Raw genomic sequence first — 27058 nt, 5'->3', positions numbered from 1 at the left:
TTTTAAATAAAATAAAATTAAAAAAATTATATTAGAATAATGAATAAACGTAAAGCATTGAATTTTTTACTTTTAGAAGAATATTGAAAGTAGAAAACCATATTATTACTTTTATATTAACTACAAGTTAATACACGTATTGACCTTTTTATATCATTAATGTAAACCTTGGAAGATGAAAATGATTAATTACTTTTATTATTAGACAAATTATTATTAATTAATATGATGATAATTATCTGCAAAATAAAATTTTACTTCAGTAAAAATAAAGCTTTCTGTATATCACCAATACCATGGCTCAATGTCTATATATAGTGTTCTTGCTTAGTTCAGTAATGCATCTATCATCAAATCAAAGCTTAGAAAGTTAGAAACCTCCAATTCACAAATCCTAAGATGCGTAGTCTAGCTGATGGAAAGCAAAACGCTGAGCTACTTGAAGCTCAATCACATATATGGAACCACATTTTCAATTTCATCAACTCCATGTCCCTCAAATCTGCAGTTCAATTAGGAATTCCAGATGCCATCCACAGCCATGGCAGACCCATCACCATTTCTGAGCTTATTGCTGCTTTATCTCTCCACCCAGCCAAAGCCAATTGTATCCCTCGCCTGATGCGCATTTTGGTTCATTCTGGTTTCTTTGCTCGAGTAAAAATCAACCAAAATGATCAAGAAGAAGGCTATATTCTCACTAATGCATCGCAGCTCCTCCTTAAGGATCATCCTTTAAGTGTGTCGCCTTTCTTGCTTGCCATGCTTGACCCTTCTTTAACAAGACCATGGCATTATGTACGCAATTGGTTCCAAAATGATGATCCTACCCCATTTGCTACGGCTAATGGGAGGACAATTTGGGACTTTGCTGGTCATGAACCAGAGTTCAATAATTTATTCAACGAAGCTATGGCGAGTGATGCTAGGCTGGCTATGAATGTGCTGATGAATGACTGCAAGGGGGTGTTCGAGGGGTTGAGGTCATTGGTTGATGTTGGTGGTGGAACAGGGACCGTAGCCAAAGCCATAGCTAAAGAATTCCCTCAGCTGGAATGCTTTGTATTTGATCTCCCACATGTGGTGGCTGGTCTGCATGGAACTCACAACTTGAAATACGTTGGAGGCAGCATGTTTGAGGCGATTCCACCTGCGGATGCAATTTTACTCAAGGTAATTAACCAACCCCTCCCTCTCTTGGCCTCATCCTCTAAGCTTCATAATATTCAGAGAGTATTTCTTCTATTAACGGCATCTGAATTTGTGTTTTTGCAATGACAAAACAGTGGATCATGCACGACTGGAGCCATGAAAACTGTGTAAAGATACTGAAGCGATGTAAAGAAGCAATTAAGGGAAGAGAAGGAGGAAAGTTGATAATCATAGATATGGTGATGGAGCAGAAGGAGAAAGAGGATCATGAATCCAAGGAAACAGAGCTGTTGTTTGATATGCTGATGATGGTGTTGTATAATAGTCAAGAGAGAAACGAGAAAGAATGGGCTCAACTCTTTTCTGATGCTGGTTTCAGTAATTATAAGATAATCTCCATGCTAGGTTTAAGATCTATCATTGAAGTTTATCCTTAATTAATCTCGTAATGTACCATGCATGCTATCAAACTATTATAGGTTTTAATCAAAATAATGTCTGAACTCTGCACGATCTGAAGGAGAGGTGTTATAAATCCTTATTTATAATAAGTGTGTTTAGTTTGGAAAGTCAAAGAATAATGTTTTCCCATGTTGTCAATGACAAAATGTGAATGTAATAGTAATTTCTTTTAAGTAGAAAACAAGTTTTTCTTCTTAAGATTTTTCTTGTCTCATGGTTTCTGCTTTTATAGATTTTTTCTTTTTTTTAGCTTCCATTTAATTGTATTTTATGAAGGAGATGATAAAACCGAAAAACTGAATCAAAACTGAAAATTATAAGCATATGATATTAAAACATTCCATGAATGATAAGCATATGACATATACTAGAATAAATAATCAAAATAATCCAAGATATAAAAGGATATTAATCAGCAAGATTTAGGTATAAGTAAGTATGAATTTTTATTTAAAAAATTACTATTTAATTCTTATAATATAAAAAAATTTATTAATTAATCTCTCGATTTTGAAAAATGCATTAAAAGGTTATTAATATTTTAAAAATCTATTAATTCGTTTTTTATTAATTTTACCGTTAAATATTTTATTATTTAATTTCTCTAATTTTAAAAAATTTATTAGCTGATGTCTTGCGGTTTTAAAAAATTATTAATTAATATTTTTATATTAAAAATATTTTAAATTTTTTTATAATATTTAATGGCTAAAATTATCGAAATAACTAATTAATAAATTTTTTAAAGTATCAATTAAAGTATCAGAAATATTTTAATATATTTTTTAAAATCAATAAATCAATTAGTGAATTTTTCTACTCAATAAAAATTAAATAGTAATTTTTTTTATAAATAAAATACTTTCTTATAAATATATTTAATTAATAAATTAATTAAAATTAATAATATTTTATAATAAAAAAATGATATACTTTATATTTAATCACATTTCTATTAATTGAAGGTGTATATACATCCATACGTGTAATAGTTTTTCATAAATTACTGTGATTTGTCAAAATTTGTTATACAATGTTTATTTCCTAATCACGTAAAATTAAACTTTTACTTCTCTTTATATATATATATAAAGTTAACAAACTTAGTCTCTGTTTACTTGCAATTAACTTGTATTTAAAAAAAATATTTTTTATAAAAAATATATTTTATCACAAAATAGCTTATGTTTCTTTATTTAATTTTAATTTAAAAAATAAAATATATTAATAAATTTATATATAAATTTTAATAAGATTCTGTAAAAAGAAAGTTATTTTTTTAAAATAATTTTTTTAAATAAAAAAAATTTTGTTAATTATTTTTTTAAATAATTAAAAAATATTTTAAAAAAAATATTTTCTATAAAATAAACGAAATCTTATTTAAAATTTAATATTTATATTATTTAATCACTATAATTTAAACTATTCATATTATTTAATTTTTATAACTAACGTTAAGAGAAGTTTAATATTTTATAAACTGTATAAAAATTTAATTGAGTGATTATGAAATTGAGATTAAATAATTAATTTTAATAAAGTGCATAAATTTAATAATATTTTATTCAGAACCTATTTGTATTTTATATATGTATTTGAATTTGTTTATATAAATTATTAATTAATTATATTTATAAATTTTCAAATATCGCTACATTTTGAAACATCATAACTTTAAAAGCCCCTAGTTTTTCAAATCCTTCAGAAATTTAAAATCACGTATCGGATTTTTTTTTCCCAAATAAATTTTAAATGAAAACTACTATTTTATTTGTTACTTATTATATAAACTTTTTAAATTTCACAAAAATTATTTATTTGATTGATTATTCATTAAACTACCTGTTAATTTTAAATTTACTAATGAAATTCTCTCAAAAAAAAAATTAAATAATAAAGATATTGTTTTTGAAAAATATATTCTTATTCATTTATTGATTTCACTTTTTAGTAGTTACTTTTCATTACAGCATAGCACAACGCCCAGAAGATTCGATGCCCGTCCTCAATGTTGGCCACCTTTGGGTTCTCGTCTACTCCATCATCTTTGTCGATTCTGGTAGGCAAAACATCAAACAACTTGAGCGCACAGCTTGTAGAACAAAGATACTATGATTTTACCGGTGGTAAAGCTAGGAACCCTTGCTCTCAAAACTATCTGCAAGCCCATAGCCAATCGCCTCAAGAAGGAAGCAGGGCTGCACCCAAGGTTCCGCCAGTTAATAATCAACATTGCACAGGTTAGATTAAACTTAATCCTTAAAATTGGATGCCTTTTTTTTTTTCTGGTTTGTGTTTGCATTTTTTTGGAATCAATGCTGTTGGATTATTGATGAGCTTAAATGTGTGTTTCCAGTAATGTGTCTGATCTTCAACCTAGTGCCTAACTGCCAATAGATGACATATAGTTGCTTCCTAGTTTTGTGGATCTCTCTTTTTTTTTTTTTTTTTTTTTTTATCCTATATTATTACAAGTTAGCTAGGCTTCTATTAGATGCGATGCTCTGCAGTCCTGTATCTTCACCAATATATTTTTCAGCTTCTGTTGGAACTATATTATCTGTCGTGATTTCTTAGATACTAAGCAATGCCTGATCATTTGCAATTCTTGTCCATACCTTAATTGAGTTCAGTTTCATTTTGTATCCCGTTTCTTATGCTATTTGTTTTATTTTCCTATAGTCTGCAAAGTTCTTTGTCTGATAATTGGGGTACGATTCTTCTTTTACTTTGTAATGGGTTCATAATACCAGTGTTGAATTCTAGATAAATAGGATCCTTGTCTATTATGTGTTTTATTTTTTTATTATGGCTTTGAAAGATTTGTCTGATAATTGGGGGATGATTCTTCTTTTACTTTGTAATGGGTTCATAATTCCAGTGTTGAATTCTAGAAAAACCTATTTATCCTTATCTTCCTTGTCTATTATGTGTTTTATTTTTTTGTTATGGACTTGAAAGATTTTGGCTGGTAATTGGGGGATGATTCTTCGTTTACTTTGTAGTGGCTTGGTAATTCATGCGTTGGACTATAGAAAAACCTATTTTATCTTAATCTTCCTTGTCTATTATGTGTTCTATTTTCCTATTATAGTCTTGTCTTTGTCCGATAACTGGGGGGATGATTTCTTCTTCTACTTTGTATTGATTGGTAATTCCTGTGTTGAATTCTAGGAAGCCTTTTTCTTTTGTATCTTCCTTTTCTATCAGAAATTGATAGACAGTTTGTCCCAGAAAAAGAAAGAATTTGATAGATGGTAGAAACTAGAAAGCAGAAACACATGGAAGATTTTTTTTTTTTTTTTTGTTTATTCTTTCTAATCTCCATTTTGGTAGACTATCAAATTTCCCAACTGCCCACACGAAGATGAAGAACAGGGATTAAAAAAGGGAGTGGGGTGGGAATACACATTGCTAAGCTAAAGAAACTCCCATCACATGTATTTGCTCTTTTTATATATATTTTACAAACATGCAAATTTTTAGGTTCATCTTTTCTAAGATCTGAAAGAAAGAATTTATGAGTTGCGCGATATGTTTATTTTATTTTAGGCAAATCATCGATTCACAACAACGGTGCAAAGACACATCTACGGTCATGCAACCAATGTTGCAATTCGCCCATTGGATGAGGAGAAGGCTGTCCAAGCTGCTGCTGATCTTATTGGGGAACTATTTGTGTTCACTGTACTGCTATTTGACCTTTCCTTTTGCTGGCTTAGATTGTGTTAAATGTCAATTATCATGCATGATATGCCTTCACATATTCCAGTGCATAACAAGAGAGAATATTTGTATTTGCCAGTATTATTGATTTGAGGTCCTTCATTTTTTTTAGTGCATGAAATGAGAAAGATTTCACTGGGTACATAGGTCCAGCCTTCTTAAATCATGTAAACCTATAGTACCCATTGCTCTTCAGGTTGCTGCAGCTGCTGTTACTTTTGAAGTCCAAAGAAGTTCTAGAGCAGAGGCAAGAAAGGAGGAAATGCGAATACAGGAATTACAGGTTCTCTTTTTATCATCCCCTTACTAGTGTATTGAAATAGTGGATCCCCTGACGTTATACTTCTATTAACATTTTTAAGCATCTTTCTAATAGAGTGGCTTTCATTTTATTCATTTTTCTTTCTATTTTTTAGTTCGTTGCCATGCAAGAGAGCAGTGAGTTGATGGTTTGGTGGAAATTTTTTTTTTTTTTGGCATTTCATTTATTGGTCACCGTATACTCTGACTTAAAAATTTAAATAAAACGTGGTTCTTGTTAGGTTGTACGAATTGGGTTGCCTCTATCTCAAAGATCTAGAAGCATGTAAAAATTCCAGTAATAGAAAATGAAATTGTTGATGGTTTTGGATATGCCATGTCCTCACAATCAATGGAACCATAAGAAAGTGGTTCCAATTTGTAACACTTGTGCATATCCAGATTAGTACCAAGTGTTTTTGGCAAATATTTATCTTTTTGGTGTATAATTTTGGTAAAATAATAGGGTTAAACAAGCAGTTTGCTACGTACTACTGCACTTCTCCTTTCTACCATACATGTTTTACATTTTTTATTGTGATTATTCTTTGTAGAATGCAAATGTCTTCTGGGCCATACATTCAAATATTTTTATGGTTTGTGAAATTGAAATACTCTCTTTTTACTTGCAAATTGAAATACATTGGAACTTGTTCTGTATATGATCTCAGTTTCTTTTAGGTTGTGGTACAACCATAGAAGTTTCCACAGATGGACAAATGCATTTTGCCATCAACTTTGGAAATATGCATCAATACACTTGTTTATGCTAAAGAAAATCATTTTCAACCGTTTTAGGAGATGAAGCAAAAAGACGAAGAATTAGCAAGGGAAGTTGAACTTCTTAAACAGAAAGTGGAAGAGCTGGAACTACTTGCCAAAGAACGAGGGCTTGCTGGTCTTTTCAACTTCAGACATGGCCATGTGACAAAAGATGAAAAGTAAATCTAACATGAGTGCAAGAATCAACTGCAATTAGAAGTTACAAGTAAGTACTAACTTAATCGACTGACTGTGCAGCATTGCTAGTCTCTGGGGATATTATCTTTGCTCGTGTCATATTTACTCGTGCGCTGAATCAGTTTTTTTCATTATTTGATTTGCAGATAAAATATGATACTTAACTATGGAGAAGCAAGCGTGCACTTTGTGCCTAAAAATTTTCTGTTTGCCTTATTTTGAAGAACGTAGACATTTCAGAACTTTCTACAAATGATTCAATTAACACGTGACAATATATCTACAGCTCATAGGCACTACAGTTGAGAAAAAGCCTAGAAACTTGATAGGGTTATTCAACCCCCCCCCCCCCCCCCCCCACGCAACCCCAACCCCCGCGGGCCCTTCTTTTTGCACCATTTGCTGGTGAATTTAGTTCAGATTTGTACCAGGAGGCCCTTTGGAGATTGTACATACAATGCAAACTTCTGCACCTTCTGTTGCTTTGAATGGACTAATACCATCCTGGTCATCTGTAAACCATATGTCTGTATCCCGATCCTGTAAACAGTTGCTTTAAGTTGCCTGATGGACCTCATAGCACATATTTTTACATAACTGCTTATCTGCAAAATAAGATGGGAAGGCTTTTTGTCGCAAGGAAGAAGAGAAATTCATCGATGTTAAAACCAACACGATACTAAGAGGTCCTGTTAAAAGCACAGAAAAATAACATTAAAACCAATGAAGAACCAAAATTCAAGGCAGCTACACTTGTCCGAGGTAAGCATTGTTTATTAGCCATAAGGTCAGCGACTTTCGATCTAGGTCATTTCAAAGACCAGTGATTTCCATGTATCTATTCTTTCACAAGCACCTTTTTGAAAAATTATTTCATGCAATCAATAAATATATAATGGTTATATACTAATCATTGATAGTGGTGAAATTTATATGGAATTTATTATAGTCAATGATTATAATACAATTATTATATATACAACAGTTATATTATAATCTCCTCAGCTAGATGCGCAAATAACTACAACTAAATGAAGCCAGCATCTCTAAACTACTATGAACAACAGTTGTATACAAATCTCTCTGCAGAGATTCACTTGCATGCCAATAGAACTAAACAAAGCAAACGCGTAAAATGCAACTCAATTGGTCGAAAGGAAGATGGAAAGCCACTTTCCTCCTGCCCGAAGCAACAGAAAAGGACCCACAGAGGAGAATTGCAAGCTTATAGAGTGTAAAGATATCAAAAAACTAGGAGCAGAGGGAATTCACTTTCTTAAAAATTAGAAGAGTCGTCAATATCCTAACTCTATAGACTGCAGAAGAGAGCAATCCATCTACTAATATGTGTGTACATGGTGAATTATAGTAGCGGCCCAAATTGCCATAAGCTCTGAAAACTGTCGGAAAAATGAAGCGATTGACTAACCCATCCCTTTCCTTGAAGGTTGGATTTAAATGTATAGCATATTTAAACTGAAAATTATGGAAAATTTTACTTAAACCTTTAATATCACTATATCAGTGTAGGTGAGAATTGTCCGAAGATTATAGCCACTCCCCCACAAATATGATAACCATTCATCATCAAAGAAGTTGGAAGTTTGCTCAATGAAACGGTCGACCTAGATCCCTGCCAATCATTACCTTCCCTTAAAATCTTATTAATGATGTAATTTTTTTAAAATTTTACATTTTAAAATTATTTGTTTAGTTTCAAAATTATAAATCAATCAACATATGATTTTTATTTTTTAAAAAATATATTTACATCATTTTTATTTTTATTTTCAAAAAAATCAAACTAAAGAAATAAAAGTGTTTTTGTATTTAAAATTTGCCTTTAAATTCATTTTTTTTTTTGCCAGGAATTCAAGTATCTCCAATGCATCGACTTTGTTTACGACAAAGAAGAACTAAACTGAGTAATCAATCTTTCAAAAAAAAAGAACTGATTAATCTTTTTTTTTTTTTTTGAAACAGAACTGATTAATCAATTTAATCAGTAAAAATATCAAATAATAATAATATATTTTTTATTTTGTCCGGGACCGGAAATTGGGAACCTTCAGATTTGTAAGCTCATCAAGAGGTCCCAAAGGGAAGCGATTGCGATAGGTAGCGAGCGCACAGGGAGAGGAAGAAGAAAGAAGAGGAGCAGCAATGGAGTTCAGATTCAGATTGAAAACTATTCAATATTAGAAAAAGAACATCATGATCCCCTCAGGTTTTCATTATCCACATGCTCCTCCTTTTATGCCGCTTCGATTACTCTTCCCTTTTACCTTCTTCAACCCTCTGTCCATCGCCACCGCCTCCGCATTCGCCCCACCTTCCCTTCTTTTCTCGCCCGCGATATTATATAATCGAGTCGTCGTTATTTTATAGCTAGGGTTTTAATTAAGCAACTTCTTTTAAAAAATTAAAAAAAAAAAAAACTTTTAATTGGCAAAATAAGCCTTGTATTTTTAGGTATTGCTACAAAAGCCCCTACATGTCCAACAAATTATTCAGTAATATCCGCTGTATCTGTATATCCTAGATATGATGCGGTGGTATTTTCAGCATTTCTGTATTTTAAAAATTTTATTAACATATTTATATAAATTTATTACTATATTTTATTTTTTAAATTTAAATTAAATAACATAAAATAAATTATTTTATTAAAAATATGTTCTATAAAAATTAAAAATATTTTTTATAAAAAAATACATTTTAAATATTAGTTATTTTTGTAAAATAGAATTTAAAAATTAAATCATTCTTTTTTTCTTTTTTTTTTTTTAAAAAAAAAAAAAGATGTTGGAAATATTTAAGCCCTCCATGTCCATGGCAAGCTCACCTGCTATGAACATAAGAAGACAATAAATCAAGAGAGACTAATGAATTAATCAATCGATCCAAAAAAAGAAAAACATTATCTCAACATAAATTTTCAAATCTGAGCAATAAAATATAATCTAACCTTAAGGGTTGGATTTGTCTAGGGATTACAACAACACCCATCAAATCAAAACAAACATATAAAAGAGAAAGAATAACAAGAAAAAGCAACAGAAATTATGAAAGTCTCTTCAATCTGAACCCTTAATTTGTCTCTCAACTTAAACAAATTTGCTAATCTCTAAGCACACCATCAAACTACAAATGCTTATGAGCATTCCAGGTTGCTTCTTTTCAACATAAACAAAGGCATCTTCAAGCCACTGAAATGCAAATCTTTAAAGGACAAACTACTAACACCATGGCTTCTTTTATTCTGACTATGCTGAGCAGCATCCCACTTTTTTCATTGCTGATACGTCATCTTTGCCAACATTAATGGTCTGTCCCTTGGGCAAGGCCGCTGGGTCATCCCCAACCTCAAGAGCCTTCCGGCTGACAACACGGTAGATCTGAGTTAGTACTTCTGTGAAGGCGTTTTCAACATTCAAGGACTCTAGAGCGGAGGTTTCCATAAAAAAAGTGTTTTCTCTCTCAGCAAATGCCTTGGCATCCTCCATTGTAACTGCTCGCAAGTGCCTCAAATCTGCCTTGTTTCCCACAAGCATGATAACAATGTTTGAATCAGTGTGATCCCGAAGCTCTTTTAACCATCTCTCCACATTCTCAAAGGTGACATGTCGAGTGACATCGTAAACAAGCAAGGCACCAACAGCTCCTCTATAGTATGCACTAGTGATCGCTCGGTATCTGAAAAAAAAAGGGTACAATAGGATGAAAATCTGTTCCACCAGATTCATTTGATGGTAGGAAATAACTGTCAACTAGAAACCAAAGAAAAAAAGTGTCATTTCAGAGGCTGGAGGAAGACGAGATCCATTGATCTTTGTGAACATCTTTCCCCCTTTGTTTTCATTTATATCTTCATAACCACACCCCCACACCCTCCAAAAAAAGAAAAAAAAAAGGAAGAAAAAAGGACCCACCCTTAAAATGTCCAAAACTAAACCTCCACAACTCAAACGGAGGCAACAATTTTGATGCATAGGGCATTTCTTAAATTATACATTTGAATGTCCTGAAAGGCATTGCAAAGGCAAGAGAACAAAATTTGATATCAGATCACAAAACCAGCCTTTCTTCTCACAAGGCACAGTCAAATCTAAGAAGAACCCACAACACTCAAGAATGTTATAAGGGCCTCGATGCATTAGTTCTCGCCAAAGCAATGAACACCTCAGCTGTTATAAAAGCCTTCACTTCTTCATAGATTTGCTCCCATGTTATAGTAATAAAAAGCAAAACAGTGAACTATGGTACAAGATCACATGCAAAAGACAGCTTTTATGTACTCAAAGAGGATAAAGCATCCTCCCTAAGAAAACCACAAAGGCATTAGCCCTTGCCAGCTATTTCCTTTCTCACATTCACTACTTATCCAAATACCTTTGGAACTCATTTTGTAATCAAATATTTTAAAAAATTTCCATCACTTTCAGAGGGAAGAAGTAATAACGTGTCCCTATATTGCATTAAAAAGCTTTCAGATTAATAGTGGATCTATTGAGCCAAGTAAGACACTCAACAAATGCACAATGATTGAGAGGGGTAATGTAGCTGTCATCAATATTTAGAACATATAATAATTCATCCTTGAGCAAGTTCCAGAACACTAAATAGAAAATGTTAAACCCTAATATTTTTAGTAGGTTGGATCACATGAAACCTTTCAGGTGCTATTATTGGCAATAAGTAACCGGTCAGACATATCAATGTGCTTTAGCTCAATAGTACTAGATTTGTCTCTAGCTGTGAGGTTGAGAGTTCAAGTCACAGTCAGAGAAAAAAAAATAGTCACCATGAAATTTTCCATATGGATGTTAACAGAAACATATAGTGGGATCAAAATTAAACGATTAAAACTGAACTACTGCTTAAATTACCAGGATCAAATAAGCAGCTGTTAATTAACAGGACTGGCATTCAAACTTTGGCAATAGCTATGCTATAGCTAAAAGCACATTACCGGAAACTCGATCCCAAAATAATTCAACAAAAATGTTCCTTTTACACCTTCTCCAGCTTTAATAAGCAACAGAGTTATCATAGAAAAACTTTTTAAAAATCCAATAATGCATAGAAATGTTAATTCTACAGCTCTAAGCACTTTAAGATACAGATCTAATATGAGAAGCAAGAACAAAGCCAATGCAGTTTGCTTAGAGTATCTGCTGCAAAGTAACCAAACCCATGTAGAAGAATCAGAAATTGGTAGTTTTGGGATTCAAAATTTTTATTGCAATATACCTTTCCTGGCCAGCAGTGTCCCAAATCTGGGCCTTGACGACCTTGTCATCGACACGGATGCTGCGGGTGGCGAATTCAACACCGATGGTGGATTTAGATTCCAAGCTGAATTCATTTCTTGTGAATCTAGACAAAAGGTTGGATTTTCCAACCCCAGAGTCGCCTATTAACACCACCTTAAACAAATAGTCATAGTCATCGTCTGCCCTGTAAGCCCCCATTAACCAAAATTCCCTCTCTTTCTCAGCGTTTCAAAGAAAAGGGGTTATGGGGTTTTTGGAAATGAAGATGAAAGAGAAATGGGCAGTCTTGCTTTTGGATTTGAAAGATGAGATATGTGGGTTTTTGAAAACGAAGATTAAAGCCTCGGTTTCTGGATGTGTAGCTATGGAAGATAGATCTCTCTACAACGCGGTGAGGGAAACCGAGAACTTGAAAAACCGGTTTGAACCGAAAAATCGATGTTTTGAGTTCATTTCACATTTTTATTTTATTAATCGATTATTTTCTTTACAATATAAAATAACAGTAATTCAGATTTTCATCTCTCTTTTTTTTTGGATTAAAAATGCTGATCTAATTTTTCTTTCTTAGATTAATAAGGGAAATGAGAGTTTGTTTAACATTGTGACTGTAATTATTGGAAAAAAAATTACTTCAATATATTAATTAAGAAATATTAAAAATTATGTGCTATATTTTAATCATAAAAATTCAAAATTAATTTTCAATTATTGTTTAATATTTGAAAATAATCATTTACTAAATTATAGCATCTTTTCTGATTTATATAATTAATAAACTTAATATTCTCTAATTTAACATTTAGACTTATTTTTTCGTTTGGCATAAATAATATTTTTTTAAAAAATAAATTAAAAAATTTTAAATTTTTTATTTTTATCATCACTATTAATGAAGTCATGGCATGCAGGTGAAGTTTTAATATTTGAATTTCATGAACTGAGATAGGAAAGCATTAAAGATGATTCCAATATTATAAAACTAAAATTTATAATAAATAATAATTTTAATAATATTATCATCGAGAAAATATGATTTTAGAATTATTAAAAATGAATTAAAGAGGAGAGTTTCATGTTTTTGGAACATAAAACATGGGTTTAGGAAATAAATGGATTTCTAAGAATGGCCTACATCTTCTTCAATTCACACCCTGTTTCCCACTTTAATTCCAGCTTTCTTTTTGAAAAAAACATTATTTTAGGTTTTTTTTTTCCTGTTAAGACATTAAATTAGATAAATTTACAGTATAAAAAGTGACTTTTTTCCCAACGGTAAACTCTTAGTCTCGAATGATGATGATGACAAATGGACCCTTAATTGAAAGTTATCATAAAGCAGCAGAAAAAGCTCACCACTGATATTTCACCAAAAATAAAATAATATATCAATATGCACAGCAACATTCATATCTGGAAGCTATTTCTTCATCCTTTTCACATGAATCCAAGCATCAAGGTGGAACATAGCTGTGCAAAATTTCTTCTACTCATCAATCAGAGCACTGATATCCAACACTTGTTTAGGGAAGGAACCAACAGATACATAGCAAAATGGCTTCATGATGATTGAACTACAGAAGTAGCTGTTGATGTTATGTATATCATTGGCATTATTGATCATTGAATACAAGAACTTTTGAGATTTGTCAAATAATAATTATTCAGAATTGTGTAAAATAATGTAACTATATTTAGCGAGACATAATAAATTAGGGTATAATATGGTACATGTTCTTGTATTTTGAAGAATTTGAGGTATGGAGGCTACAAAATTTTGTAAGAACGATTTCATTCTTTTGGCCTCTTACTCATGGCTTTACGCTTATTAACATCCAAGTATCTTTTTCTCAGCCGAATGGCCTTTGGTGTCACCTGCATGCACAACAGAATATCAGAATTGTTCTAGAAAATGCTAAGTAATCGATGGCAAAAATTATGTGCCCGTTAACAAGAACAATCAAGCATTGCTCCTGACATGTGTTCTGAAGATAATTTAGAATGATCAAAGATGCCTAAAGGTTGCGCAGCTCACCTCAATGAGTTCATCAGAAGCAACATATCCAATGGCCTCTTCAAGAGTCAGCTGCATAGAGATGCATTCTAATGTTATAAGCATATCTCAAGTGTATAGTGTGGCTGTGTATCACATATCAAAACCTGCTTGTTTTCCGAATTTCCCATTAGTGGATGTTTATTCCTCAAGAAGCAGTGATGTGAACTTTTATACAAATTGAAGGGAAAAAAATAATTATGAATGACCTGGTCATTGAATCATCTTCTTTTTCCAGTCTAGTTAATTTCTGATATTATTTTCCATCCAATTCTTTTGTATTCTAATGCTCTTTTGTGTAGCTCTTGTATGCAACCCATGCAATTGGCTTATTCCCTTTCATGTTTTTATATATGTTAACACAATTTATCAAAGATTTTGAAAATGAATGAATTGTGAAACGGAATTTCTTGTTACCATCATGTCATGACACTTCATGCCAATTGTGCAAGGTACCAAGGTTGGTAACTTATCACATAAGAACAAGGGCAATCAATACAACGACAAAAGTTAGCCATTGCATACCAGGCGAGGCGGAGTTAGTCTCACATTCTCATCTTTGGAAGCAGCACGCACATTAGTAAGTTCCTTAGTCCTAACTGGGTTCACCTGTGACAAGGAAATAACTGTAAGCTCATTCATCCAGAAGTAACACAATGCACAAAATAAAGAGGCTTGTTTCCTTCTTACATCAAGATCTGAATCCCGTGAATGTTCACCCACAATCATGCCATCATATGTCTGCCAAAAAAAAAAAGCAAGAACCATTGATGAATAAAGTAAAAGATGATAAGAATGACTACAGGCAAAACTTTTCATGAGACACATGCAGACATGACCAGCATATTAGGGAACCACTCATCAATATATACGATGCACGGTTATGACAATATGTTATACAAGTTAACTTGAATCAACTAAAACGGGTGCAATAGAATCCATTTACCCACACAAGCCCACCACTAGGGAAATATGCAGTGCAATGTAAAGAATTCCTTATAAATTGATAGGAGCTGTCAGGAAATAACCTCCATTCCAGGGGTAACAAATAGTGTTCCACGAGCTTCTAAACTCATTAATGCATGTGCTGTGATTGTACCATAGCCCATTGATACCTGTTCAATTGCTTAATGTAAGTTCAACCGGATAGGACACAGAAAAACACAGCAGTCAAATACAATCTTTGCAACTACTTCAATGACAAGCAAATCAGATAAACATTACACTAACAAATGATTATTGAAGAAGGGGGAACGAGAGAAACAGAAGGCAGGCAAGAGGAGCCTCAGTGAGGGGGAGGGAGAAGTAGGGGAGGGCAGTTTTCTGCAAATCAATGTCTTACCTTCTCATGTCCTATATCCTAAACAAATAAAAATAAAGAACTAAACGTTCAGAAAGCAATCACAAAACAATGAACAAGAATTCAGAAACAAAAGTGGAAAAGGGATAAAAGTTCCAATTGCAGGTAACATTATAATGCAATAAAGAATTTATAACCCAAGGAAAATGTGAGTTTGTAAGTTTATTCCTCCACCACATTGGTTTCTAATTGTAAAATGCAAGTATATGCATATAAAGTTCAGCTCAACATAGAAGCTAACAAACAAAAAAGCCTCAAACTGAACCAGGTAAAACCAATAAAATTATTCCATCCAAAGATGAAACCACTTGTGGTCCCTCTATTAAAAAAATTTAAAGAAAAATCAAAGAGCAACTAATTCTAGTTCAACCGTGGGAAAATGAAATATGAGGTAAAACGTACCAATACTCCCTTCCTAACATTTCCAAGTTGACCCCGATGTTTTGCATAGGCTGCCAACAGCATAATAAAATATAAAGCTTGATATTATTCAAGAGAGGGAGAAGGGGGGAAAAACCAAACACAATTATAGGAAGGAGAAATACAAAAATGCAACATGCAAAAAATGAATCAAGTACTAAGAAATTTCCACTAGAACTGGTCAATTCCTACAGACTACAGAACAAAAGAAAATGGATACTTCTTAATCATATTGGAATTTGATCGTGTTCGACGATTTCAATCAAACAAACAAAAAACTGCCCCAATATAATATTGAATCTAAATTGGGCGACTTGTAATTACCAGGAGATATTAGTACACCTGATCAAACAAGCCAATCCAATCCTAGATGCGCCACACACAATTTTTGCAAATTTGTAAGGTTGGATTGAAAAAGGATTTTATGTTATACAGATAAATGCAAACCTGGACATAGTCACATAGGCGGTCACTACATTAGGGTACCAAAATAGAATTTCCACATTCTACATTGGCACCGAGAAAGGTAATCCAAATCATCCAGGGGCAATCACCCTTCTGGATGACCCAATTACATGACACTAAGAAATTTAGAAAATGAAAATTCCAAGCAAAAAATGGAATTGCAACATAATTATCTTGAGTGAAGCATTCATACTCAGGAAAGCCCGATGCATAAATCCAGTTCCACGAGTGTCACTGCTGAACACACTCCTATAACCAACCAGACCCCTGAAGTTTATAATAAAATGAAAGATGACTATTAGAGAAAAGATAATGGAAAAAAATTGGAAGAAAATATTTTAGCACATAATTGGTACACTAGATATAATTTTCAACAATAAATGTACTCAAGCACTTCCTACTTCCAATCTGAAGAGCCATAAATAATAAGCAAGATGCAAGAAATGATAACAGAAGCCGTAGTTGTAAGCTGATCTAACATAATAAAAATACACCTGTTTAATGGAAAGGACAACACAATACACGATGAGCAAGATATACAGCTTCAACTTCGCCCCTAATAAACTATGCAACAAGATTATATATCATCAAGATGATATAGGTCACAATTGAAATGCTCCAGGCAACAGGAAATATTGTCTCAAGGCATATGAAAGATGCAGCCAATGAATGCAAGAAAATTCATAATGATGCAACCAGGGAATTCAAGAAAATTCATAATTAAATACTCAAATAGCTTAGGATTATGATTCAATATTAATGAATAGTTCATAGGGGAATTTATAGAGTGCTTTCTAGTTCTTTTAGGGTTCTACTTGTGCATCCATTTAAATATATTTGCTCTGGTCCTTTATTAACATCACAGGGATAATTTGTATTTTCAGATTTTCTGAACATAGTTAGAATGCCTATGGACCTTGGGAGAGATGGCTAAGGAAGTTGAGGTGTAAAGTCTAAGCATTTTATTTTACTATTCACAGACCACAAATTACTCTTGTTTAAATTCGCTTCTAAACCATTCTATCATAAACCCTAAAACTCCACCTAAATTTTTGCTTATTTTAGCCTTCACAATTCCTCAAATTTCAACATTAACTATATGACCTGCAAACAACATTACCAGATTATAAAATATTGGACGTAAGGAACCTTTTCAAGCTTTTTAGTTTTCAAAGTGTAAGAAACCAATTTTTTTTCATGAACAGTACACGCTGCATGGTTCTTTCAAGTGGCACCTATGATTATGAATTTATAGTAATGATTACACATACATCACGATTACATCTATATACAACATGATTAAATCTTTTTCCCAGTAGAAAAGGGGGGGGGGGGGAGGAGACATGGACAAGGGCATTCCAAAACCATCATAATGAATCATAAATCTTGTTTATATGTGAACAAGTCCATGTAAATGAAAAACATGCCTTAGCAGGAAACTAGGGAATGGATAAGCACCAGAATATGATTTACAATGGCATATAACATTGACCATACACAATATTACATGAATGACAAATGGATTTCCAGAAATTTAGTATTATAAGGAAAACTATGCACCGACCTCGACGGACAAGTCAAAGACAATCTAGTCCTGCCAATGTTTCCAGGAACAGGACCCATATCAACAACTTCTGCTCGCCTATGAGATAGAGCCTCCATAATTAATCCCACATGCTCTTCATTTATCTGAAATAAAATAAAGATGTGTAAATATCGCAATTCCGTTGAGCAAGAAAACTAAAACATTCATAATTTAGTAAATCTGACCTCAATGATTACTTCTTCAATTGGTTCAAGCTTCTCACCTTTCACAGTTTTATACCTGATCCAACAAAGGAACATTATTCAAGCAACCAGAAAAGTGCACCTAGGAAGGTGGTGACTTTAGTGACAATCCTACTGTTTAGCAGTGTTTTAAATTCAGTTTACACTTGAAGCTGCAACCTCTTTGTCACAAGCCCAAGACTTTATTATTGCACCAGACAATGGCCTCTATTGTTCTAAATGTAAGACCAAACAATATGTAAGAAAGGTAAAAAGTAATTCACATATTTAGTACCAAACACAAAGTCAAGACCAAATTTACCTCATAGAGCAACTTGTTCACTCAGTAAAAGGTTGAAGGCACACATGCAAGCATGCATGCATAACCAAGTAAAAGTACAAGCAACACATTAATTAATTGCTCAACGGAATGCTCAATTACTTATTTTCCATTGCATAAATATAGAATACATAAGGACATAAATGCATAACTAAGTAAAAGAAGTGTCCACCTTCATGGGGATTATTTATACCTAATCAAAGCCGAATCATTCATTCAAATGTCCAATTAAGAAATTCATCATTTATCACTTAATACATAATTATTTCTTACTTTTTTATGCAGTTTGAATCAACATTTGCATTTAAGTTTGAATATTTCAGAAACAAATCAATTGTGACATATAAATTACCACCAGAAACTAATTTTGCATAATAAGCGTCTCACTTGCTCAAGCATCCCAAGAAACTCACATGACTTTTGGTGGTGAGACAGACAGCTCAAATCCTTCCCGCCGCATATTCTCAATCAAGATTCCTGAAATTATAAGATCAAAAACCACATCAGCATTAATGAAATTTTGGTTGTATTGCTCACAAATATATACTTTACGTGATCATAAGTCATATAAACCATGGCGCATAGTTAAGAGGAACTAACCAAGTTGAAGTTCCCCTCTCCCTTGTACCTCATATGATTCTGACAAGCCAGGAATAACATTTATGGCAAGATTAGTTTCAGCTTCAGCCATTAACCGATCACCAATTTTTCCTCCAGTCAACTATACATATACAGAAGAACACAATTACCTCATCTAAATGGCAGAAAGGACAAAATGCACATCAAATTATGATATTGTTGCCCACACTGGTTGAGAAAAAAATTATGATTCCAAGCTAAAAAGTTGGCAGCGTTGGCAAGGAATAGTCTCTAAGTACTTCTAACTTGAGAACAGTTTCATAAGTACTTCTAACTTGAGAACAGTTTCATACATCATGCAATAAATAACAAAGTGTCAGTACAGTCTATGCATGTGCCTGTACATCTGAGCCCATAAAAACAACAAAGAGAAGTTCAAGACTTACATGGGAACCGTCTCGGCCAGCTAACGGAGAGTCATTTACACCAAAGGTCATGGAAATGGTAGGAGGGTCCAACTCAACAGTTGGTAATGCATTCATAACCTGGAAGATATTATTGAAATTCAGTTTAGAATAAAACCCAACAACTTTGAGAAATGAGATACGGTGTTCAATAATAATTATCATCGTGATGTAGTAAACGACAGATCTGATGCAGACATTATAGACAGTTGAAAAAAAATACAGCTAACTATATTGCATACTTTTTCTCAAACAGCAAATCCTTTTGTAGGACAAGCCCCGGGAAAAAAAAAAGAAAAAAAAAAAAAGCTCAATGTGGTGGATCAAGCTAAAGATTGCATCATTAATCAACATCAAGACATCTAACAAACTTAGTCATGTTGAGTTACATTCTACAACCAGAAGAACAAGTTTTTGTTCCCCAATGCTCCACTTCTCTTAAAACAAAGCACCACTTATACTTGTCTTGTATGCATCTACAAACACTACATGACCATCTGCTTCAGATCTTAGCCATCAATGTGTTAACTTGTATTAATTATAATACCTCCAACAGGCCTGCTCATCAGAATTTATAACCGAGGATAATGTCTCCAAAAATCATACGAATCAAATGTACACACAAGATATATGTATGATGCCTATTTTTCAAACACCAATGGTTCATCAGGAATAGCCACTGAAACGAGAGGAGAGATAAAGAAAGAACAAGGGAGGAAGTAATGCATGCATAGCCACAAAGAGAAACAGGGCACACTTCAAACCTTACAAAGCAGAGGTGTCACATGCAGTATGTATTTGGTCAAATAAACCTGAAATCACACTGTACACTCTTTTACAGTGCTTAAAAAAATTCTAATCCAAAAGAAAACATAGCAAATAATTTCAATCTTATTAAACCAGGCTAATACATAGGTTATTATGCTCAAGAATCTAGCATAATCCAGTACACTAGGTACCAAATCAAAGAATTCAGGGAAGCAATAACTTCTACATTTCAATTAATCTGAAAAAAAAAAATTATCACACATAGATCATAAGAAAACATTCTATTGATTCTTGGAGCAAACAAAGTAGTCATATACCTCCACATTTGCTATTGTATGACCTATTGATGGACTTGTCATCCCTGCCATTGACACTATGTCACCAGCACCTGCACTATCAATGAGAACCATGTTTGTCCCCTTCTTCTTCATTAGCTTCAAAACCTACAAGATAAAAGATGAATGAAATATGTAGACTCACATTACTGCCTACAGAAGGTTCGGGCAAGGGCATGTTAATTATAAAAACGGTCATCATCTGAAAATATAGTTTGTGAAGTTAGGAGTTCAATTCGAGCCACCTCAAATCACTTTTATGTTTGCAAATTATACTGCCGTATTAGTTACTCAAAATAGCTACTTTTATTTAATCTCCATGCTTCAGATGAGAGATTAAATAGCACCAAGAAGGAAAACAAATAAAGTTCATAATGATACTTGCAAATTTAATTATTTCTTGGACTGTGAAAAACAAGAGGAAACACAAAGCATTGATGTTTGTACTGGGTTGCTAAGGCTTAATATAAAATGGAGTAAGACATCCATGAATATGGGAACCAATTGAAGCCAAAAAAAAATATCAATCATCAGATTCAAATGATCAGCACAATAAGAAACCCCTAATCAGCAATAAAATCAGAACATTGCATGGTTTTCTCTTTCCATCAACATAGCAGACCCTTGCAAACTAAACTAATGAGTTTCTCTTCTGTGCAATTGAAAAATTAACTGAAAAAATGCTAAGGCCTACATCACTGCCAAGGATAATTATTTGAAACAGTGATATCAGGCCACAAAACGGTAAAAGGCATTATTTTCTCAAACACAAAAAAGCGACAGATCATGATGGAAACTCAAAGATGTTAGTTTTTATTGAAAATGATATCACAGAAAGTGAAGCTTTTAACTGAAATCAAAATGCAATGTTGCAACTTGACACTAGATAAGAACAGGAAATGAAGCATGAATGTTCCATAAGGTTTTCCTGAAATTAGCGATAAGGTCCCTCACAGTGAAATTCAAGGAATTATTTCACAGTTTCCACTATTGTCCGAATAAGATACTAACCTTTCCTTCTTCAATTTTCACAACGCCAGATTCTGCACTGCGGAGTCCATGTACCCTATCCCCAACATGGATGACTCCAGAAGCAACACGTCCAGTTAAGATCCGCCCAAGATAGAAGTCTTTTTCCATCATCGAAACCTGAAAGGCAACTATAAGTCCCTTTCTGAGAGTTACTGAGAATGTCTGACCAGAAAGAAAATGACAGAGAGGAACAAAAATAACAATTTATACGAAGCAAACTATTGACCAAAAATATCAATTATTACCATGTTAACGTAAAGATACAAAATACTGAGAAGTTGAAGCTTCTCCTCTCCCCAGAAAAACAAAAAGGGATAAGAATATTTAATATGAAAAGAAAATGAAATTTTCCTGCTGCATAATTTCCCTTCCTAATTAGGCAAAACTACGAAGACCTAAAAGCAATTTAGTGGCAATTTATTGATACTAGTCAAAGGGGCTTTAGAAAGTTCTATAGCAGACTCCATGAGACAGTTCAAGCAAACTCTAAAGTAAGACTGGAGCAAATGGGGATTTTCAGCAAGAAATTCAGCTGTGCTCTTTTTGTGAAGGGATCTTTATGAATGGTATCTGTAATGCATGCTTCTTTAAGATATGATACCTAATAACCTTGCAAGTGATACTAGTTCATACATCTTACGCGCAATGCCTAACAATTCTTGAACCACTTGAGTGATGTTATGTTTGTCTATGCATCTCCTCCTTTGCTTGTTTCCTGTATTCTAGAAGCTTTTAACTAGTTTTCTTTTTCCCTCCAAATCCTCCTAGTCAATCATCAAGATGCAACAACATGGTTCATCAACTCAAGCCCCATAATCTTCAAACCCAAACTTGCTAACATGGGACCTTTGGCAGCAGCTCAATAAACTATCTAATCCAAATAAAGTATGACACTGAGTTGAACATTGCATTTCCTCCAATTCTATGAGAGCTTCTGCAGAATCAATGCTTCATAGAACTTTCAGCATAAACTGAGCATCGGAGCTGTCCTACATTGCAAGTCTCAGAATCCCAATTTAAACTTCTTCCTACAACTAAAGCGAGAGACCAACAAAAACCAAATAACTTAGGTTTTATAGCATATGTTGCAATATGTCATGCGCAAAGATCTCACCGAGGAAGATAGAAGTAAAAAAAGGAGATGAAAGGGACCAAACCTTTCTACAAATGCACAAACATATATACAAAATATATATATCTCTAGATACCACATAAATGATCAACTCCAAGCCAAAAAAAAGTCACAAACAGACATCCATGACCACATAATGGTTTACATATAATTTCTTTAAAAAAAAAAAAAAAAAACACATGTGACTGCACATTCTACTGAACCAAGAGTATTTAACACCAACCAGCATCTGAAAAGGTGCATCAAGGCTTGCTTTTGGTGGTGGAACATGTGTTATGATGGCATCAAGCAACTGTGACATATTCTTTGAATTAGCAGGAGGATCTTTAGTGAAGGTAGAGGATGCCCACCCTTCTTTAGCAGAAGCATAAAGAACAGGAAAGTCTAGCTGCTCCTCTAAAACAAGAATTAAGATAAAGTTATTGATCTCAGGCTACTGTACAGCTTGTAATAAAGCAGGTAAATACTGAAGGGGTTCAAACCATGGAAGGTTTGAATTTCCTATAATTTTTTTAACCTGTAGCACCGAGATTTGCAAACAGATCGAACACAAGGCTCTCAACTTCATTACACCTCTCCTCAGAAACTGCATGAATGAAGGGGAAGAGCATGAGGACCATTATAAATGATATCAAATTTTTTTCATCTCTCAAACTTCTCAGGAGAAGTTTTAATAGACAAGGATGTCACATATAAGAAATATACAGATTTGGCAATTTAGCATAAGTTTATTCATGGATTAACATTACCATAAGAATGCTTTCAAATCAGTGTTTCTCAAATGCAAATAAACACAGCAAACACCAGTAAAATACAGGAGTACAAATCCAAGGTTGAACAATAGAGATCATAATGCAGAAACACTATCCCATGAAATTCAGAGGACATGATAAATGATCACATGGCAAATGAAAGTTAGAGCAGAAGACTGTTATGTATCCAAAAAGAGAAAGGGAGGGAATGAGATAGAAAGATACTGAGCTGAGAAAAACAGGAGGAGAAGATTTAGGGTGAAAATAGAGAAGAGATAACTCTTATATTGATTCTTGAATGAGGAACACAGTTGCCTTCCCTTCATTTTATACCTATTCTACTCCAGGTGACCGTCACAAACACATTCAACTGATTACAGCAGATTCCATAACAGATCTATAACTACTTCCTCTTCATCTATTGATACTTTTGTTTGCCCTTGCTAACTGCTCCGCTTCTTAGTTATAACAGGCACACATGCACACATACATAGATTAACTTCATCAATACAATTTATAAGAAACCTGACAACTTCAGTTTGCTTTTTCTATATTTGGGCTGATTTTGCTCCTATAATAAGAGCATGCAATGTAATAGCAACCAACTAGCTGCAGTAATAATGTAGTCATACCTGCAGGCCGATCCACTTTGTTCAGAAGTAGAATAGGGCGCAGCCCATACTTCAATGCTTTAACAAGAACAAATTTTGTCTGTGCAAGTGGGCCTTCACCAGCATCTACAACCAAAATCGCTCCTTCGACCATGCCAACAACCCGCTCAACCTATGATCATCAAAGGAAAAAAAAAAAAAGCATCCACAAAGATCAACATGAAAAATCCCAAACTGATTTGCAGAATGGCATACTAGTTTCTAAAGTCGAAGCAAAGATAAGCTTCCACATATCTAGTCATCTAGACTTGAACTACTAATTTATTAATCATAATTCCTTTCTCCCTCATTCATCCTTGTAAGCAAATAGGTTTGTAGGAAAATTGTGTGTATTCTCTATTGAACAAGGGGCGTTTATATACGGATTACAAAGCCTTGTTAAGAAAAAAAAATCACTCTTCTAAAAATCATCTATCAATCAATTAGTATAATTAGCCCTATAATCACACTATAATACTCCCTCTCAAACCGGCACATAAATATTTATCATGCACAACCCATTTAATGCCTTGGTGAGCAAAGGCTCTGATACCATGTAAACAAATAGGTTTGTAAGAAAATTGTGTGTATTCTCTATTGAACAAGAATGTCTATACACAGATTACAAGACTTTGTTAAGAAAATAAATCACCCTCCTAAAAATTCTCTATCAATCAATTAGTATCAATTAGCCCTATGATTCTACAATCTACTCTAATTATGTAGAGATTATATTCACACTATAACAATCCTTAATCCTTAGAAAGAGTAGCAAAGAAGATAACTTTTAAACATGTAAACTATACATGTTGATATGATCAGCCCAATCCTTTCATAATATCAACTGCATAAAATCTGGGCTGCCTTCATTTACTACTCACATTTGTTATAATTTTCATCTCTTCCATACCACATTACTAATTTAAGTCCAAGATTTACTTAGATCTCCATTTAAAACTATGTGGCAAATAATTAGTCATCAAACCATTTAACAAATAAAAATCATTTTGAAGTCATGAGAGCTCTAAAAGGGAAAAAAATCCAAGATAAGACATACTTCACCACCAAAATCGGCATGTCCAGGTGTATCAACCATGTTTAGCTCATTTTCTTTCCATGAAATGGATGTAACCTGCATACAATACTGCCTTCATCAGATACAGAAGTTTATAAGAGAAAAATAGCACACTCAACAAACATTAAGGCTACGTGACTACAACATAAGTCAAACTTTGCTCCACCAAGGTGAGCGTACAAGTTGACAGAATGCCCTCTTTATCGCCTAGTTTCAGTTCCCCATCAATAAGAACACAATACTAAGTCAAAAAAATTTGCTAATGAATGGCAGAAATTTTGAATAGCAAATGTGAAAGCTTTTTTTTTCTGAATTTTTTAAGCACCCAAACAAATTATTGAAATTACTATAATATAAAAGGAGGAATTAAGAGACTTTGGAGGCGATGGTGATGCCACGCTCGCGCTCAAGGCTGATGGAGTCCATGGCGCGCTCATGGGGGATGTCAGCTCCGCACTGTCTCAACAAACGATCCATCAGCGTCGTCTTCCCGTGATCGACATGGGCTATTACTGCAACATTCCGCAGGCGGCTGGGGTCCAAGGAGGAACTTGGTGCGGCGGCGGCGGTGGCGGGCGCGGAGGAGAAGGCACGTGTGATACCAGTGGCGCGTGGGAAAAACGGAGAGGATTGGCAGTGGTTACATCGGTAGAAAGAGGAAGAAGAAACGGATTTTCTGGCGGAGGAGAAGAGAGAGCGAAGCAGAGGACCCGCCATTCCTTTTTCAGACAGAAACGGCACGAGCTTTCTGGTGTTCTAGTTAATCGTTGCTGACTTCAACATGGTGTGGCAGTGGTTTAGGGTTTATGATATACTATGTATGGGAAGAGGGATTATTAGAGTTCACTTAATTTTGAAATTCTTAGTTCTATTTGTAGTTAAATTCTATTTTTACTGTAAGTTTAAAGAAATATATAACATAATAAATTTTAAAAAAATATATATTTGATTAAGTGATTTTTTTATTTAAATTCATAATTCATTTCATAAGATTTTTTTTATTTTGATTTTAAATTTTAAATTTCACAATTATTTTATTATAATTTCTAATTTAATTATAATTATAAATTTATATTTAAAAATATTAAAATTAAAGTTATACAATAAATTATTTTTATTACATTTTTTATTATAATTAAAATTATTAAAAAAATATTGAAACCGCTTAAAAGCTTTCAAGTTGATATAAACTTAATCTCTTTTTAATAAAAAAAAAAAACTAGATTTTAATATTAAATTAAGTGATATTTATAATATTTAAAAATTAAAATTTTTTTAAATATTTTAAATTTATAATTACTACTAAATTTATTATTTAATAGCAGATAATCATTATTTAGTTGAATGTGATTGAATTTTTATAAAATAATGATCAGTAAAATTTAATTAGAATATAAATTCTATTATATTATGATTTATATATTATAAATATTTAAATTATTATTTATTTTTATGGGTTTTATAATAAAGTTAATGCAGAATTTAGCTATTTTTGTTAATTTATAAATTTAGTAATAAATTGAATTTAAATTATAGGAATTTTAAGTTGGCGAATTTTAATTCATGGGTTTAGCGATTTTTATCGCCTCGTCTCAGTTCCCCATCAATAAGAACACAATAAGAACACAATACGAATTCAAAAATTTTTGCTAATGAATGGCAGAAATTTTGAATAGCAAATGTGAAATCTTTCTTTTTTTTCTTAATTTTCTAAGCACCCAAACAAATTATTGAAATTACTACAATAAAAAAGGGAGGAATTAAGAGACTTTGGAGGCGATGGTGATGCCACCCTCGCGCTCAAGGCTGATGGAGTCCATGGTGCGCTCATGGGGGATGTCAGCTACGCACTGTCTCAACAAACGATCCATCAGCGTCGTCATGAGCTATTACTGCAACATTCCGCAGGCGGCTGGGGTTCAAAGAGTAATATCACCAACCTTTGTCTCCAAACCTATTCTTATTGTGTAGTTCAAATACATTATGA

At 33.1% G+C, this 27058-nt stretch overlaps 4 protein-coding genes across 8 annotated transcripts; 2 read left to right on the top strand and 2 right to left on the bottom strand.

The window, feature by feature from the left end:
- Positions 1 to 348: 348 nt before the first annotated feature.
- Positions 349 to 1826, top strand: LOC110629732 (trans-resveratrol di-O-methyltransferase). Its single transcript, XM_021776826.2, has 2 exons — positions 349 to 1173; positions 1287 to 1826. The coding sequence occupies exons 1-2, from the start codon at positions 400 to 402 to the stop codon at positions 1587 to 1589; spliced, it is 1077 nt and encodes a 358-aa protein (XP_021632518.1). The 5' UTR covers positions 349 to 399; the 3' UTR covers positions 1590 to 1826.
- Positions 1827 to 3573: 1747 nt separating this feature from the next.
- LOC110629683 (OPA3-like protein) lies at positions 3574 to 7511 on the top strand. Its single transcript, XM_043949243.1, has 5 exons — positions 3574 to 3857; positions 5170 to 5304; positions 5540 to 5626; positions 6442 to 6631; positions 6750 to 7511. Exons 1-4 carry the CDS (start codon positions 3729 to 3731, stop codon positions 6586 to 6588), a joined length of 498 nt encoding a protein of 165 aa, XP_043805178.1. The 5' UTR covers positions 3574 to 3728; the 3' UTR covers positions 6589 to 6631; positions 6750 to 7511.
- Positions 7512 to 9509: 1998 nt separating this feature from the next.
- On the bottom strand, positions 9510 to 12314 carry LOC110630395 (ras-related protein Rab11B). Its single transcript, XM_021777879.2, has 2 exons — positions 11857 to 12314; positions 9510 to 10299 (listed from the first exon to the last, which is right to left on the bottom strand). Exons 1-2 carry the CDS (start codon positions 12075 to 12077, stop codon positions 9870 to 9872), a joined length of 651 nt encoding a protein of 216 aa, XP_021633571.1. The 5' UTR covers positions 12078 to 12314; the 3' UTR covers positions 9510 to 9869.
- Positions 12315 to 13442: 1128 nt separating this feature from the next.
- On the bottom strand, positions 13443 to 26954 carry LOC110629913 (50S ribosomal subunit assembly factor BipA). 5 transcript variants are annotated; one of them, XM_021777124.2, is made up of 19 exons: positions 26841 to 26954; positions 25054 to 25128; positions 23979 to 24129; positions 23112 to 23180; positions 22818 to 22990; positions 21442 to 21579; positions 20413 to 20538; positions 19310 to 19408; positions 18885 to 19005; positions 18698 to 18761; positions 17948 to 18002; positions 17742 to 17866; positions 16371 to 16444; positions 15695 to 15744; positions 14961 to 15047; positions 14623 to 14673; positions 14458 to 14541; positions 13915 to 13965; positions 13443 to 13754 (listed from the first exon to the last, which is right to left on the bottom strand). In XM_021777124.2, the coding sequence occupies exons 1-19, from the start codon at positions 26952 to 26954 to the stop codon at positions 13671 to 13673; spliced, it is 1791 nt and encodes a 596-aa protein (XP_021632816.1). In that variant the 3' UTR covers positions 13443 to 13670. The 5 variants fall into 5 exon arrangements, 4 of the variants coding, with proteins under 4 accessions (XP_021632816.1, XP_021632815.1, XP_043805478.1 ...); XM_021777123.2 differs by lacking the exon at positions 26841 to 26954 and adding an exon at positions 25447 to 25918; XR_002490315.2 differs by lacking the exons at positions 15695 to 15744; positions 26841 to 26954 and adding an exon at positions 25447 to 25918.
- Between the last annotated feature and the right edge of the window lie 104 nt (positions 26955 to 27058).

Source organism: Manihot esculenta, chromosome 13 (assembly GCF_001659605.2).
Source record: "Manihot esculenta cultivar AM560-2 chromosome 13, M.esculenta_v8, whole genome shotgun sequence".
In the NCBI taxonomy this organism is placed as follows: domain Eukaryota; kingdom Viridiplantae; phylum Streptophyta; class Magnoliopsida; order Malpighiales; family Euphorbiaceae; genus Manihot; species Manihot esculenta.
This window is presented reverse-complemented; position numbering and strand designations above follow the sequence as displayed.